This window comes from Natator depressus, chromosome 10, assembly GCF_965152275.1.
Source record: "Natator depressus isolate rNatDep1 chromosome 10, rNatDep2.hap1, whole genome shotgun sequence".
In the NCBI taxonomy this organism is placed as follows: domain Eukaryota; kingdom Metazoa; phylum Chordata; order Testudines; family Cheloniidae; genus Natator; species Natator depressus.
The window spans coordinates 21,780,729-21,794,806 of NC_134243.1; the positions used below are offsets into that span (position 1 = coordinate 21,780,729).

Sequence of the window (14,078 nt, forward strand, 5' to 3'; positions counted from 1 at the left end):
CTCCATAACATTCTCTTTTGACTCAATAATATCCTCCTTGGGGCCAGTTTATTGCAAAAACCTCATGCAAAATAGTCCATAAAAATCCCCCAAATAATCCATTTATAATCAAGGTGTATATAGTCCTTAAAATTGCACATCCTGTAATCCATTTACAAAGAACAAACCATACTGTGGCATCTTCCACCACACCTAGGATCCTTATCAGTCCTTTTCTGTCCCTCTGCCAGGACAGCAACTTCAACCCTTCCAGCTGGAGTACAACCCCATTCTTCCCAACAGGAACCCTGATAGCCTCTCTACTCGGAAATCATCCTTGCCAGGGGAGCATCCCTTAGGCCTTCTCACTGTTCCTATGGGACGGGTCCAGTTCTCCAGCATGGAGATGTCAGTGGATAAACCCTGTTTCATCACTGCCTTCAGCACTCTCCAGTCCATGGCTTTGGCTCTCCAGTTTAGACATCAGCAGGCAACTCCCTCTGCTGCTCTCTGGTCTTCAGTCCTCTGGCCCTGGATCTCTGGCTTGGGGAGGTCAGCCAGTAAACCCCTCTTGCTTCTTCCCTGCCTTCAGCCTTCCTTCAGAAACCATCTACAGCTTCCTTCCAGGAACTTCTACAGTCCCCCGTTCTTTGGCAGCTCTTTCTTAAAGTGCCAGTGTCACCCTTTGACCCGTATAATCTCAAATACTCCTGAGCTTTTAAACATTGGGAGGGGGGGCGGGAAATGTACTAACATATAAAGGAGTTGAGCTCTACTTGACCTTTTGAAGATGGTGGAACTTGTAGATAGATATCTGACATATTATTTTCTTTCACTAGGAAATTTTCCTCCATAAAAGTAAAATTCCCTTTGTATATTTCCTCTTTACAGGTTGTGAAATGAAATTACAGTATTAATTTTTGGGTCTCCGCACAGTTCAATTGTAACAAAGCTGGTGGTACTAATTTTCCGCTTCTTCCCCTTCACACCCCCTAATCTGTTTTATTATGAGAAAATTAGATTAATAAATTGTCAAATGACATTGTTACATGTGAGGATAGGTTTTTCTGTTGTTTTTTGTTTGTTTTAAAACACATTCATGGATTTTTGGATTAGGAATAGTTTTGTTTTATCACAATAGTATGATGACATCTTAGTACTTAAGGAATACCAAATTATGATTTATGTAAATATTTCAATAATAGTAATATTTAGCACTTCTACAGTACTTTCCATATAAGGATAGAAAAGTGTTCAGATATTCCAGTGACAAGGTTAATATAGAATAGCTAGATAGCATTTTACAAGCACTAGTGAGTTACTCATAATTCCCTGGTGAGATAAATTGCACACCCCATTTTACAGATGGGTAAACTGAGGTGCATAGACATGAAGGGACTTGCCCAAACTGTCAGAGGATGTCTGTGACAGAGTTGGGTGTATGAGCCCAATCTCCGAGTTCCCAGTCTTATGTCTTAATCACAAGACATTCCACCTGTTTAAAACTGACAGGTACTGGATGTGAAAGCACATTAGTAATTACTTATGTGATTAATTCAAATGAAGTTAATTGGTCAGAATCTTTTATAATGTAAGCACACACAAAAGGAAGAAGGTCCAAGGGAATCAAATTGTGAAAAACTGAAGCTTTCAAAGTAAAATCTTGTTACAGGGAGGATAGCTGCTGTTAGAGCTTCCTTTACACAGTGTTAACTCTGACATGGGAGCACTGCAGACTCTGAAATTCAAAAGTTATTTATCATCCCATCTTTTGTTTTCATATAAGTCTGAATAAAAGCTGCCAATCATGTAAAAGTAAGTTAATATGGGAGAGGAGCACAGAGGAGAGGACTTCCTGTAATTGTTTCCACAGCCCATGGTGTTCCAAATGCCTCTGCTAAATCTGTCAGTTAACACAAACTGTGGTGGTCAGTTGATGATGTGGGAGGAAGGTGAGTTGAGGTCCCCATTTCCTTGATTCCCATTAGCTTAATCTATGCAGCCAGTCAAATTCTATACCTGTCCCCAACCTATCACCTCTAGTAGACCCTCTTCCACCATGGCTCTTGGAGGTTCCTGGTTCCCTTTATCCCCATTAGCTCCTGAGTTTCCCACTTGCCCCCTTTAGCTCTCCTCTCCCCAAATTAGCTCCTGTGTCAGTGCCTTCCCTATAAGCTCCCATTTCCTGATGAGCCTGCTTTCCTCATTGCTCCCATGTGTCCCATTATCTACTTGTCACCCCCTTTTCCTTCGGGAGTTTCTCACACAGTATGAAGCACTGTAATGATTTCAGTTTGATTTAAGGTTCTGAAAGGGGAAAAAAATTACCATTGTTCTCTGATGAGCTATAATCCTCATTACAAGGATCAGTTCACATGATTAAGGTTGATACATGCTGGCAGCATGTATGAGAAGGCTGACTCTTTAGATAAACAGAGGGCTTCATTCACCGAGGTTGCTTTTCACCAGTGCTAAATTGGCACTTTTTTTTTTTTTTTTGAAAGTTGAAAGTAGATTGTATACAGTTTTATTGGAAATATGCAAAACACATTAAAAATTCCATAAAATGCCACATGTAGTTCAATGGAACTTGGCAGCTATGCTTCATTGAGGTGAACAGCATGAATAGAGTTGTGGTGAATTGCAACCTTTGCTTCTTCTGTTATTTGCTTGGATACTGCTGGTTCTATGCAAAAAAGAAACTAGGGTGGACTACTATGCTTCTAGAGTGCCCCTTTGACTTCATGGGGACTTGTCATAGCCACGGGAGTCTGTCCAGGTGACTTTTTTTTCAGGATTGGATCTTATGTTTCTGTTGGATTGGACTCCTAATTTATTTTTCAGATGAAAGTTTAGCATTTGCAGAATATTGTTCAATGAGTAGCTGCTGCAGTCACCATAAAATTGTTGAATCTGTAGTTTTTCATACCTACAGTTTTCTCCATAAGAGAGAGAGCTACGGGGGATTCATTTGCTAACTCTTAAACAGTGTTTTGAGGATGTGAAGTGTTATATCACTTCTAATAAAAGATTTTTTTCCTCCTGTTTTTGTTCTTAAGAAGAGGAGTTACTTTTAATTTGGACAATATCCTCCAAAAAACCTATCACACACTCCAGGCTATCAGAGTGGAGTTAACTCACCTTTATTTAACATAGGCTGCTTACAAAGGAGAATCAGTTTTAAGTATTTTAAGTCTGTGTGCTCACTAAAATAGGATCCACTACAATTTTCATAGGAATTTTAGGCTCTCATGCTCTATGGTGTCACCAGCTAGCAGTACACAATGTATCTGTGAAGCTGGGGATGGAGAATATGCACTGATGCTCAAAGAAGTTAGTGATTTTTTTAATGCCCAATAACATTATTACCCAGCTGTTTTTTCTGAACTTGAACTTCTCACTGAAAACTATGCACAGATCAAGTTTCAGTGTTCAGCTGGTTTTGAGTTCTATGTGGGGAAAAAAGTGTAGTAACAGTGTATTAAAATGGCATAAGTCTGTATTTTCTCACCTTTTCAGAACTCAAGAAAGTCTAAAGGGATTTTGCTCAACTTTAAATATATATATTTAGAGAGAGAGTCCAAAAGTGGCAGTTTTAGAAAGTTCAGAGTTAAGAAAATGCGGGGGTATAATGGAAACTGGTTTAGGAATTTTAATGATAGCAGCGGTTACCATTTGACTATCATTCAAAGTAGTACAGTGGGGGAAGATTTCAGTTCATGAGATTTCCAAGCATCATTCCAAATATAAGGAGCATCCTCTAAAGATGTGCTGGAAAGAGAAAAAGTCCTGTTGTACTTCTTTATTATGTAAAATAGCATGAGTGGGTTTGGTTTAAAACTATTTTTTTCTTCATATTCTTTTACATTGGAAATTCTGTTGTCTCTTCTGGTACGTTCTATGCTGGGATAAGAAAATTATGACACAGCAAGAAACTGAAAGCTGAGCAATTGTGAGAGAAAGGAATTTTTAGTCAGCCTATTTAAAACTTTTTTTTTTGTTAATGCCTACTTTACTCCACTGTGTAATAAGCACTTGGCCGAAAGGTTGTCTTGATAAAAGTTTCATTGTCCTGTTCCTTCAATAAAGATGTAAGAGCTCACAGTAAACATCTGAGCCCTCGCCCCCGTCACCCCGCTCCCCACCCTCCAAGAATTCCTCCAGCAAATCCAGGGAAGACTCAGAGTGGACATGCTTATAGTTTCTAAGGCCTTGTCTATACTAAAAAGTTAGGTTGATGTAAGTTGCCTTGCAATGACATATTTGTGCATGAGTCTACACTTAAATTTGTTTCCAGCTGATGTAAGTGCCTCGTTACAGTGATGCAGTAAAACCACCTCCTTGAACAATATAGAGCCATGGTTGACCTACTGAGGTTGACACAGTGAGCATAGATGCTCTATGACCTGTATTGACCTCAACAGTCCTCCAGTAGCTGTCCCACCATGCCCCATTCTGTATGACAGTGACCGCTCTGGTCACAGGTGGCAACTCCACTGCTTGGGGGTCACAGAGACCGGAAGCCACGCACCCCCGCTTTTAAAACCCTGTTTGTGTTTTTGAAATTCCTTGTCCTCGGTCGCCCACCTTAGTGAGCACACCTAGGAGCTCTCCCTTGTCTGCAACTGCTCAACCAACCATGCCAACTCCACACACTAGACATGTTCCTGCCTGGAGTAGGCAGGAGGCATTGGGTCTGTGGGGAAGAGAGTCTGTGCAAGCACCACTAGAGACCAGCCATAGAAATGTGGAGATCTATGACTAGATTGCCCAGGGGATGCAGGAAAAGGGGTATGACAGGGATCAGCAGCAGTGCCTTGTGAAATGAAGAAACTTTCCCAGGCATACTACAAGGCTGGGGAGCTAACAATAGATCTGGTGCTGAGCTGCAGATCTGCCACTTTTACAATGAGCTACATGCCATTCTTGATGGAGACCTCACCAGCACCCTGCATAACACTGTGGATATCTCTGAGGAGACAGACCCTGGCTGTGAACTGTGAGGAAGAAGGAGACACCACAGTGGGTTCCAGCCGTCCAACAAGGCAGGACCCATTTGAGGCTCACCACCTAGCCATTTCCACCATGCAAGTGTGGAGGAGCCTGATGAAGGGAAAGGAAACTCTGGTACGTGTGTGCATGCATTTTTCCTTATCATGTTTGAATTTAAAGTTGGTGCCCAGCCCAAGTTAACAAGACAAAGTTATCAACTTTTCATTGTTTTACTCATAAAAGAAGAGATAGAGGTAGAACAAACAGAGATAGAGTTGGCATCTGCTTTTCATTCTCCTGTTGGGTTGGGGGGGGCATACGGAACACTTGGTTTATGTACATTTTGTTCTTCTGAAACATCTTGGTGAAACTGTCATGGAGATACTTTGCAATGCTTTCCCAAAAGTTTCTGTGGATGGCTGCCTTATTTATTCCTCTGCGGTAGTACCCTTTTTACACCACTCTGCAATGAGTTCGACTGGAACCGTTGCAGTAAACAGGCAAGCAGTATATGAGCCTGGGTGGCTTCATGATGCCAGTAGCAGTTGTGTTCTCTGTGTCTTTGTGACCCTCAGAAGTAAGGTATCAGCTAAAACCACTATCACCTGTAGAAAATAGTGCCCGTGTTCAATGCCATTTCCCTATACTCATACCCTTGGAATAAGGGCTGAAATGTTATACCTTCATGCAACAGAACAGCCTTCCCTCCGTTGCCCCTGGCGCAGACCATACTCACTATGGCATGGTACTCCAAAGCTGTAGTGTCAATAAGCATTTCTTATTAAAAGTGTTTATGGGAATAAGGGAAGGAAGTTTTGAAACTTATTTTTCCCTTTCCGTGATGACTGTAAATCCAATTGCACATCTGTCTGTTTTCATCAGCAGCATTTGGCATGGCAGCCTTGAGAGGTGCCCACCTTCTACACCCACAGAATGCCTGACCCTGATGAGGAGGAGTTGGAAGAGGACTAGGGAGGATGTGTTCTCTGAGATCCTGCAAGCTAGTGATACACTGGACCATGAGCAAAGAGCTTGGATGGCCAGTATGACCAACAGCATGGAGAAGTAAAGTGAGGACAAGAGAGAGGCCCAAGAAACCCAGCAGGAAAAGGAGAGGGAGATGCACCAGGACACAATGGGTCTTCTCAGGCAGAAAACCCAAATGCTGCAGACTATGGTTGACCTATAGGTCCAAAAATCCCAGACTCCCTGCCTTTGCAGTCTTTGGAAACTACATGGTTGCCGTTCCCAACACAACCCAACATACAATGTGGCATCACAGGCCACATCCTTATCCCTATCACTCCATGGCAAGGGACAGCAGGGAAAATCACATATTGTTATACACTGACCTGTGAGGACCACAGCTGATGCATGGGTAGCCACAATGGACTACATTTTTGCACACAAATGGACCAAAATATTTACTCCCTTTCCAATTTTAAAGTTCCACTCTGTTAATTTATGTTAAAAATGTGTATTACATTGCCTGTATTTTTTGCTCATTGTTTTTCTACACTGTTTTCCCCCACTCAGTAAAGTTCTATTTTTGGAGAATCAAATTATCGTTTTTAGTTCACAGTAAATATTGCAGAATGCATAGCCCTACTCAAAGCAAACAGTACTTGTAAATGTATAGCAAGCAACACATAATTCTTAGGTTCAGGAAAATAGTCATATTAATAAATGTACAGCAAGTAGTACACTGTTCTGATCAGCACCCAAAGCTCCAGGCCCAGAGAACAGTCCAGCACAGAATGCTACTTTGGTTGGCTGGTTAAAGTGCCCTTTCAAAGCCCCCCTCAACCCACTAGCGCCACGTTGGGCTCTTGAAATGGCCATTGTGTCTGGCTGTTCAAAGTCAGAAGGCAGCTGATCCACTTCCTCCCTCTACCCTGATGGCAATTTTTCCCTTTTGCCTCACAGCTATTATTCAGGACACAACAGGCAGCTATAACTATGGGGATATTTTTTTCACTAAGATCCAGTCTAGTGAGTAAACACCACAGTCTCCCTTCAGTCTACCAAAAGCACATTCAACAGTCATTCTGCATCTGCTGTTCTGGTAGTAGAATCTTTTCTTGGTATTGTCAAGGTGGCCACTGCATGGCTTCATGAGCCCGGGAGCAACGGCTGGGTCACCAGAATCACTATAGGCATTTCAATATCACCCATGGTAATTTGCCAGTCGGGAAATAATGTTCCTGCTTGCAGCTTGCTGAACAGTCCTGCATTCTTAAAGTGAGCATCAGGCACTTTCCTGACTAGCAAACACTGATATCGGTGAAACGTCCCCAGTGATCCACCAGTGTTTGCGTAGTGTTGCGGTTCAAATACAAGACAGGACATGCTTTAAGCAAGCAAGCAGGCTGGTCTGCCGACGGGCTGGTCTGCCTGTCAGCTTTTCCACCCTCTCCTTTATTTCTCTCTCCCCCCGCGCATTACATACTCCAACAGATAAAAGGAATACACTGGCTTTGTATAATATTCTTATTTACCAATTTCTATCTACCGCATTCCTTGCTCTCGGGCCTTGAGCCCAGTCCTGGGAGGCTTCCCACGGTTCATGTCATCTGGGCGAGATTCCAAGGTTCATGCCCTTGAGAGGAGCCGTGTGTGCACTGCTCCTACACAACACTCCGGGTGTGCCCTGAATTTTGCCAAGTGCATGAACTTGCATGAATGCTACAGCATAGCCATAGAAAAGTAGCCCTTTCTGTTGGTGTACTCTGTGGCAAGGTGTACTGGTGTCAAAATAGGAGTAGTTATGCCGTCTGTTGCCCAGCCCCACTTTGGGAACCCCATTGCTGCAAATCCACCACTATGTCCAGCATATTGCTGAGAATGTCAGTCCTGCATAGCAGGAGATGATTAATGGCCCTACACGTTTGCATGACAGCGGCAGCCACTGTGGATTTTCCAACTCCAAAATGATCTCACCACTCGCTTCTCTACTGTTAATGCAGCTCTCATTCTGGTGTCCCTGTGCTAGGGAGCTGGGACACACTCAGCACACAGATCCAGTAATGTGGCCTTTTTCATCTGAAAGCTCTCCAGCCACTGTTCTGTCATCTTAAACCTCCATTATGATGTAATCCCCCCAGTCAGTGCTAGTTTATTTGACCCAGAAGTGATGCTGCACGGTCTGTAGCTGCTCCATACATGCCAACAACAACCTTGAATTATTTTTCCCTGTGTTCCTTAGAAAACAGTCCTTGAAGAAATCATCGTGTCCCATCTTTACAGTACTTGTACATCTGCAAATACAGGAAAATTCTGCATCCTGTATTTGCAAAGTTCATGAGAACAGTGCAGAGCTCTGCAGGCTTCTATCAGAAATAACAGACACCAAAAAGTGCTGTTTGAGTTTGTGGGGTTTTTTAAAAAAAGGCACAAAAATTATGGGATATGAATGGCATTATAAGATGGAGAATATTGCATGCTGAGAAGCTGACTCATAGCTCCCAGAGATCCCATGGCAAGTCATTTCTATCCCACAGCACACTGTGAAAATTTCCCAAAAGGCGTTGTGCCAGATGGTGGCACATGACACACTGGGATACCGACTATGGTGTACTGCACTTTGCATTGACACAAGCGCTCCTGGTGAGTATGTGCAGCGCTGACACAAGTGTGCATGCACCTGAGCAATATACAAACTTTGGCGGCTTACGCTGATGTAATTTGTGTTGACCAAAGTTTGTAACGTAGACATGGTCCCAGTCAAATAAGAAGCAGAAAAACAAATTCTGCTTTTTTATACATCATAAAACAGCCAAAAAAAAAAAAAAAGTGGGGAGAACTTTTAAACCTTAAGCAACTTTTTAAAAAATCCTTTGAATGTCTCCTTTACAAAAAGTCAAAGCATAATTGACAATGCGATAAATCTTTATAGATACAAAATCTGTGGGGTATGTAAGAAGCAATATCTTAGACTAGGGATTCTCAACCTCTTTCGAAGTGTGGACCATGACTTCAATATGGAGTTTTGCGTGGACAGTCTTCCATCTTCTTTTCAATTGTGAAACATTCCTGTAGCAGCTACAGAAATTGTTCGTGTGGAAAAGTAATGTTAGGAAAGTATTTTATATCTATTTTAGCTTTTTTAAATTTAGCAACTGAAAACCAGGAGGCAGACCACCACCACGTCACCTATCACTTTCACAGACCACCAGGAAATGTTCGGCAGACAATCACTAGTCCAGGGACCACGAATTGAGAACCATTGTGTTCGAGCTTTGTATTAAGGAACTCTTCACCATTGTTTTTATTTATTTGGTATCAAGAAGGTTTTATGAGGGAGATCTTCAGATTTGTCTTTTGTGATAAAATATTCAAAGTCTCATAACATCTTAAGCATTAAATAATTATTCTACTGAACATATGCATATAGTTGCATTCTGTCTTTATATTTTTCCCTTTTTTTCTTACCAGATTCATCAGCGTGCTGTAATTAAGAGGCCAGCTGCCTGGACACAATGGACCACTTAAGGACAGCAGACACTGAGGATGATTCAGGATCACTAACAAATCTTGTTCCTAGTCCTCATAGTGAAGCAGTTGCTCATGAGTTTCAGGAACTCTCATTGCAGCCTAGTCAGTACTTACCTCCCCTCAACGAACGAAAGAATGGTGAGTACAACAGGTTAGAGGCAGGACCTCCCTGCTCTGTCATGAAGAAATGTGTATTTTTATAAGTGGAGGTAATAATGTTTTTAATTGTTTACTTTCCTCAAGTGAAATATTTGTTAATCCTCTCCATTTATGTGTCCGACAACCATATTAAAGTATCAGAGTGGTAGCCGTGTTAGTCTGTATCAGCAAAAAAAAGGAGTACCACCTGTGACACCTTAGAGACGAACAAATTTATTTGGGCATAAGCTTTCGTGGGCTAAAACCCACTTCATCAGATGCATGCAGTGGAAAATACAGTAGGAAGATATATATACACAGAGAACATGAAAAAATGTGTGTTGCCATACCAACTGTAATGAGACCTATTAATTAAGGTGGGCTATTATTAGCAGCAGAAAAAAAAAACTTTTGTAGTGATTCTGTAGTATTTTGTAGTATTCTTTATCACATTAGTGATATATGCCATCATGTGCCAACAATGCCCCTCTGCCATGTACATTGGCCAAACCGGACAAAAATCTACGCAAAAGAATAAATGGACACAAATCAGACATCAAGAATTATAACATTCAAAAACCAGTCAGAGAACACTTCAACCACCTCCCTGGTCGCTCAATTTCAGACCTAAAAGTTGCAATTCTCCAACAAAAAAAACTTCAAAAACAGACTCCAATGAGAAACTGCAGAATTGGAATTAATTTTCAAACGGGACACCATTAAATTAGGCTTGAATAAAGACTGGGAGTGGATGGGTCATTACACAAAGTAAAAACTATTTCCCCATGCTAATTTTTTCCCCCTGCTGTTACTCACACCTTCTTGTCAACTGTTTGAAATGGGCCATCCTGATTATCACTACAAAAGTTTTTTTTTCTGCTGCTTATAATAGCCCACCTTAATTAATTGGTCTCGTTACAGTTGGTATGGCAACACCCATTTTGTCATGTTCTCTCTTTATATAGCTCTTCCTACTGTATTTTCCACTGCATGTATCCGATGAAGTGGGTTTTAGCCCAAGGAAGCTTATGCCCAAATAAATTTGTTAGTCTCTAAGGTGCCACAAGTACTCCTCATTGTTTTTTATATTAAAGTATGAATGTTATTTTTATTTGTTGTGAAATGTGTCTTGAACAACTTCATTTACCATTGCAAATGGCCTAATTTTAAACACCCAATCTTGAAAATGTTGGCCAATGCACATAAACTGTGGCTCTTTGTTTACATGAATGAAAGATATAATCCTCAACAAATACAAAGTGAAAGTATGAGTTAATCAAATGTATGTTTTCTCCCCGGGGACATAGTAACATTACCAAACAACTGAAGATAGTTATTCCAAATAATTATTTTTTGTTGAAAAATTAGAGGTGTTTAAACTTGAGGTTTTTAAAGTAAAAAGATTATTTCACAGACTAGTTTAAGGATGAACGTTGTAGGGAAAATGAGGTTTACGTTTTAGGAATGTTTCCAGTATCTTTCCTCATTGTTTATATTGGCATGGCAGCTTAGTAGAAATGTGTTTCCACTGCTACAGTAAGCATAGGAAGAGTTAGGTTTGAATCAATATGTACGTTAGTGTTCACTATAAAATGGAGTCATAATTATTTTAAAACATGTTGGACCTCACAAATATGTTGCTCATCATCTTTTTCTACTTGGCAGATTTGTCTTAAATACTTGTTTTTCAACTCATTTTGGTAAATATTGGGAATATTCAGTTTCCAAATTGGAATTATAAATTTTGTGTCAGTTTTTATTTAACCAGGGAAGTTGGCCAAAGCAAGCCATTTATTAATGATTCAGAAGTATGGTATAAAAGTACATAAGGAGAAAGGTGGTGTACCATCTGTTAGCCGATGGCCAGGGATGTTTGGTGAGGTGCCAGCTATGCCCGTTTATACCATCCGTGACTTTAACCGCTAGGACGCACTGTCCCTTCGCGGCGGGCAGCCCGGGCTAGGCTGACGGATGCCCCAAGGTCCTAACCACCCGTGACTTTAACTGCTAGAGCTCAGAGCTCCTTCGCAGCGGGCAGTCAACACGGACTGACAGGTGCCCCAATGGCAGCACTAAGAGCCTCTCCACACCCGTGACTTTAACTGCTAGAGCTCAGAGCTCCTTCGCAGCGGGCAGTCAGGATTGACTGACAGGTGCCCCAAGAGTTTGCCCCGTGGAGGCGGCACAACTCAACGCTAGGCTCTTAGTACTCTCACCTAATGGCCAGGCTTTACAGCCAAAACGGCTGAGGTTCTTTAATTGTGTTGGCTGCTTCACAGTAAACCAGAGAAACAAGTCAGGCTTATGCATAAATGGTTACCAAAATTTATTAAACTAGATTCTAATCATGTGGTTACAAAATTGCTAGTGCCTACTTATTTAAGTGTAGAGATGTTACACACACAAACAAGTTACAAAACTGAAGCTACAATCCCAAAGAAAGAAAACAAAGTATAGAGCTCTATTTCAAAATATGTGTACACTAAAGATAGGAGATCAGGTGTGGGTGCTTCTTACCCTCCTTGCATCTCTCGATTCCAGCGGTGCCAAGCCAGGATCGGTCACTCAATTCCGCGGAAAGACGAATAAGGGACAAGGCTTAGGGACCCTCTTAGCTGCAGAAGCCTTGGGAGGCTGTCACTTATCTGACCAGCAGATAGATAGTGAAAAGCACTCAAAAATCATGGTGCTGTAGGTCCCCTACTTATACCTCTGTACTCCTTTATTCTCTTTCTCCTTTCTATGCTAAATTGGGGCTGGTCTGTCGGGGTGACGCCAGCTCTCGCAAGAGTAGTTCACACTTGCAAGGGAGAAACAATAAGTTTCGACTACTGGACACTTCTTTTATCAGGGTAAATATTTTCCCACCTAGGATGTTGGTGTGTGTGCATCATGCTGTTTTAGTAGGGGCTAAGAGCCATGTCTGTCACAGCGCCTCTGCCTGCTGTGAGCCCAATTGTTGTATACGTTCCCAGAGGCACATTGTCGCAGCACACCTGTGCTTCTCTCAGCTTCAAAGGCTGTGCTGGAGTGCCCTGGTGTTTTGGCTCCCGTGTGTTTCCAGCAATGCTGGTCTGAGGGGGGGGCTGGCTGTCTGGCTACATTCCACCCCCTGATGCACCACACTACATCCCAGATTGCAAGGTGGCGGTGATGCCAGCACCTCTTGCCCTCCTTGGGGAAATCTAGAAATACCCAACAACCAAATTAGAGGATGAGGGTTCGCGGAATTGGTTAGGATCCCTTTTTAGCTCTAGGTATCTGATTTGTGTGGAGGAAAGAGCAGTTTGAATCAAACGCTTCATAATACATAAAGTTACACAAAAAACAATTACAATAATTAAAATGGTTAAAACAGTATTTACAACCGAATGTAAAAACGGGGAGAGGGAAAATCCCAAGTGTTGAGCTAACCATTGCATCCATGAGGTTTGTCCATTCTCAGCCACTGCATGTAAAATTTTAACTGCACCTTTAATAGCAACCACATCTTGCTCTATTTGCCCTGAATGATTTACATAAACTTCTTTAGATGATCCCGTTACATATTTCACAGGCCGTCCCCAAACAGTGCGATGCCATTGTCCCACCTCCCCCGAGTCAGTGCGAGGGTTGTTGGTGTACCATACTGGTCCCCACTGAAAGATGTTGCTTTTGTTCCACCAATCATTTAGGCTGAGTGGTACAAATTCAATTCCCAGTCCATTGGTTGAATCTAGCAAGGTGCACATCCAGCAATTTGTAGCACCAGCAGCTGAGGCGATGGTTTGGATTGCTCCCCGAAGAGGATGTTCTGGTATTGCCAAGGTGACTGGAGCCAACAGAAGGATCATGAGGGCTTGCAGGAACATATCTCTGGTGGGTCGTGGTCTAGCTAAAAAACTTATTTTAAAACCAAAAGCAAAAATTACACCTGCTATTATAAGTAATGGCAAATATATCAACAGTCCATAGTAGTCTCTAGTGATCAAACAGGTCTGCTGCATGGTCCATTTTGCTGACAGGTTAGCTGGCAGGTTGCTCGGAACCATGGGACCATTCCTGCAATAAATCACATGGTCAGCCGGTCTTGGATGCGATCCAAGCCTCTGTAATGGTTATTAGCCTTTTATCAGCATTTAAGGCACTCCATACACCTTTCTCTTTATAGGCGTGCAAAACGCAGGTAAGGGTTCCCAGGGCTGGGTGTTTAATCACAACAGTGTCTCCGGGAGCATACTTGGAACTGTGCAGTGGTGTTCTGGCAGGGGAGATAGCTTTCCCTGTAGGGAAGAATCCCCTGCTGATTAGACTTCCTGTAGGAGTCTGTCTGTTGTTTAATCTCTGCACCACTTCGTCCAGTCTGTCTCCCCATGTGCCATCAGTAGGCTTCAAGTGATTCTTTAGCAACCCATTCCAGCGCTCGACCATGCCATTAGATTGAGGTCGATATGGAAGGTGGAAGGTCCATTGGACTCCATGGTTAAGGGTCCATT

The 14,078-nt window shown here is 42.1% G+C and overlaps 1 protein-coding gene across 6 annotated transcripts in view; it reads left to right on the top strand.

The window, feature by feature from the left end:
* The window catches only part of MRTFB (myocardin related transcription factor B), a 196,094-nt gene that overhangs the window by 55,190 nt on the left and 126,826 nt on the right, over positions 1 to 14,078 (top strand). For 5 of the 6 annotated variants that reach the window (XM_074965434.1, XM_074965428.1, XM_074965427.1 and 2 more), the window contains exon 2: positions 9,406 to 9,603. The exons of the other annotated variant lie outside the window; for it this stretch is intronic. In XM_074965434.1, the coding sequence (XP_074821535.1) occupies positions 9,450 to 9,603 (154 nt within the window). In that variant the 5' untranslated portion in view covers positions 9,406 to 9,449. The remainder of the gene's footprint in view (positions 1 to 9,405; positions 9,604 to 14,078) is intronic. 6 annotated transcript variants of the gene reach the window in all.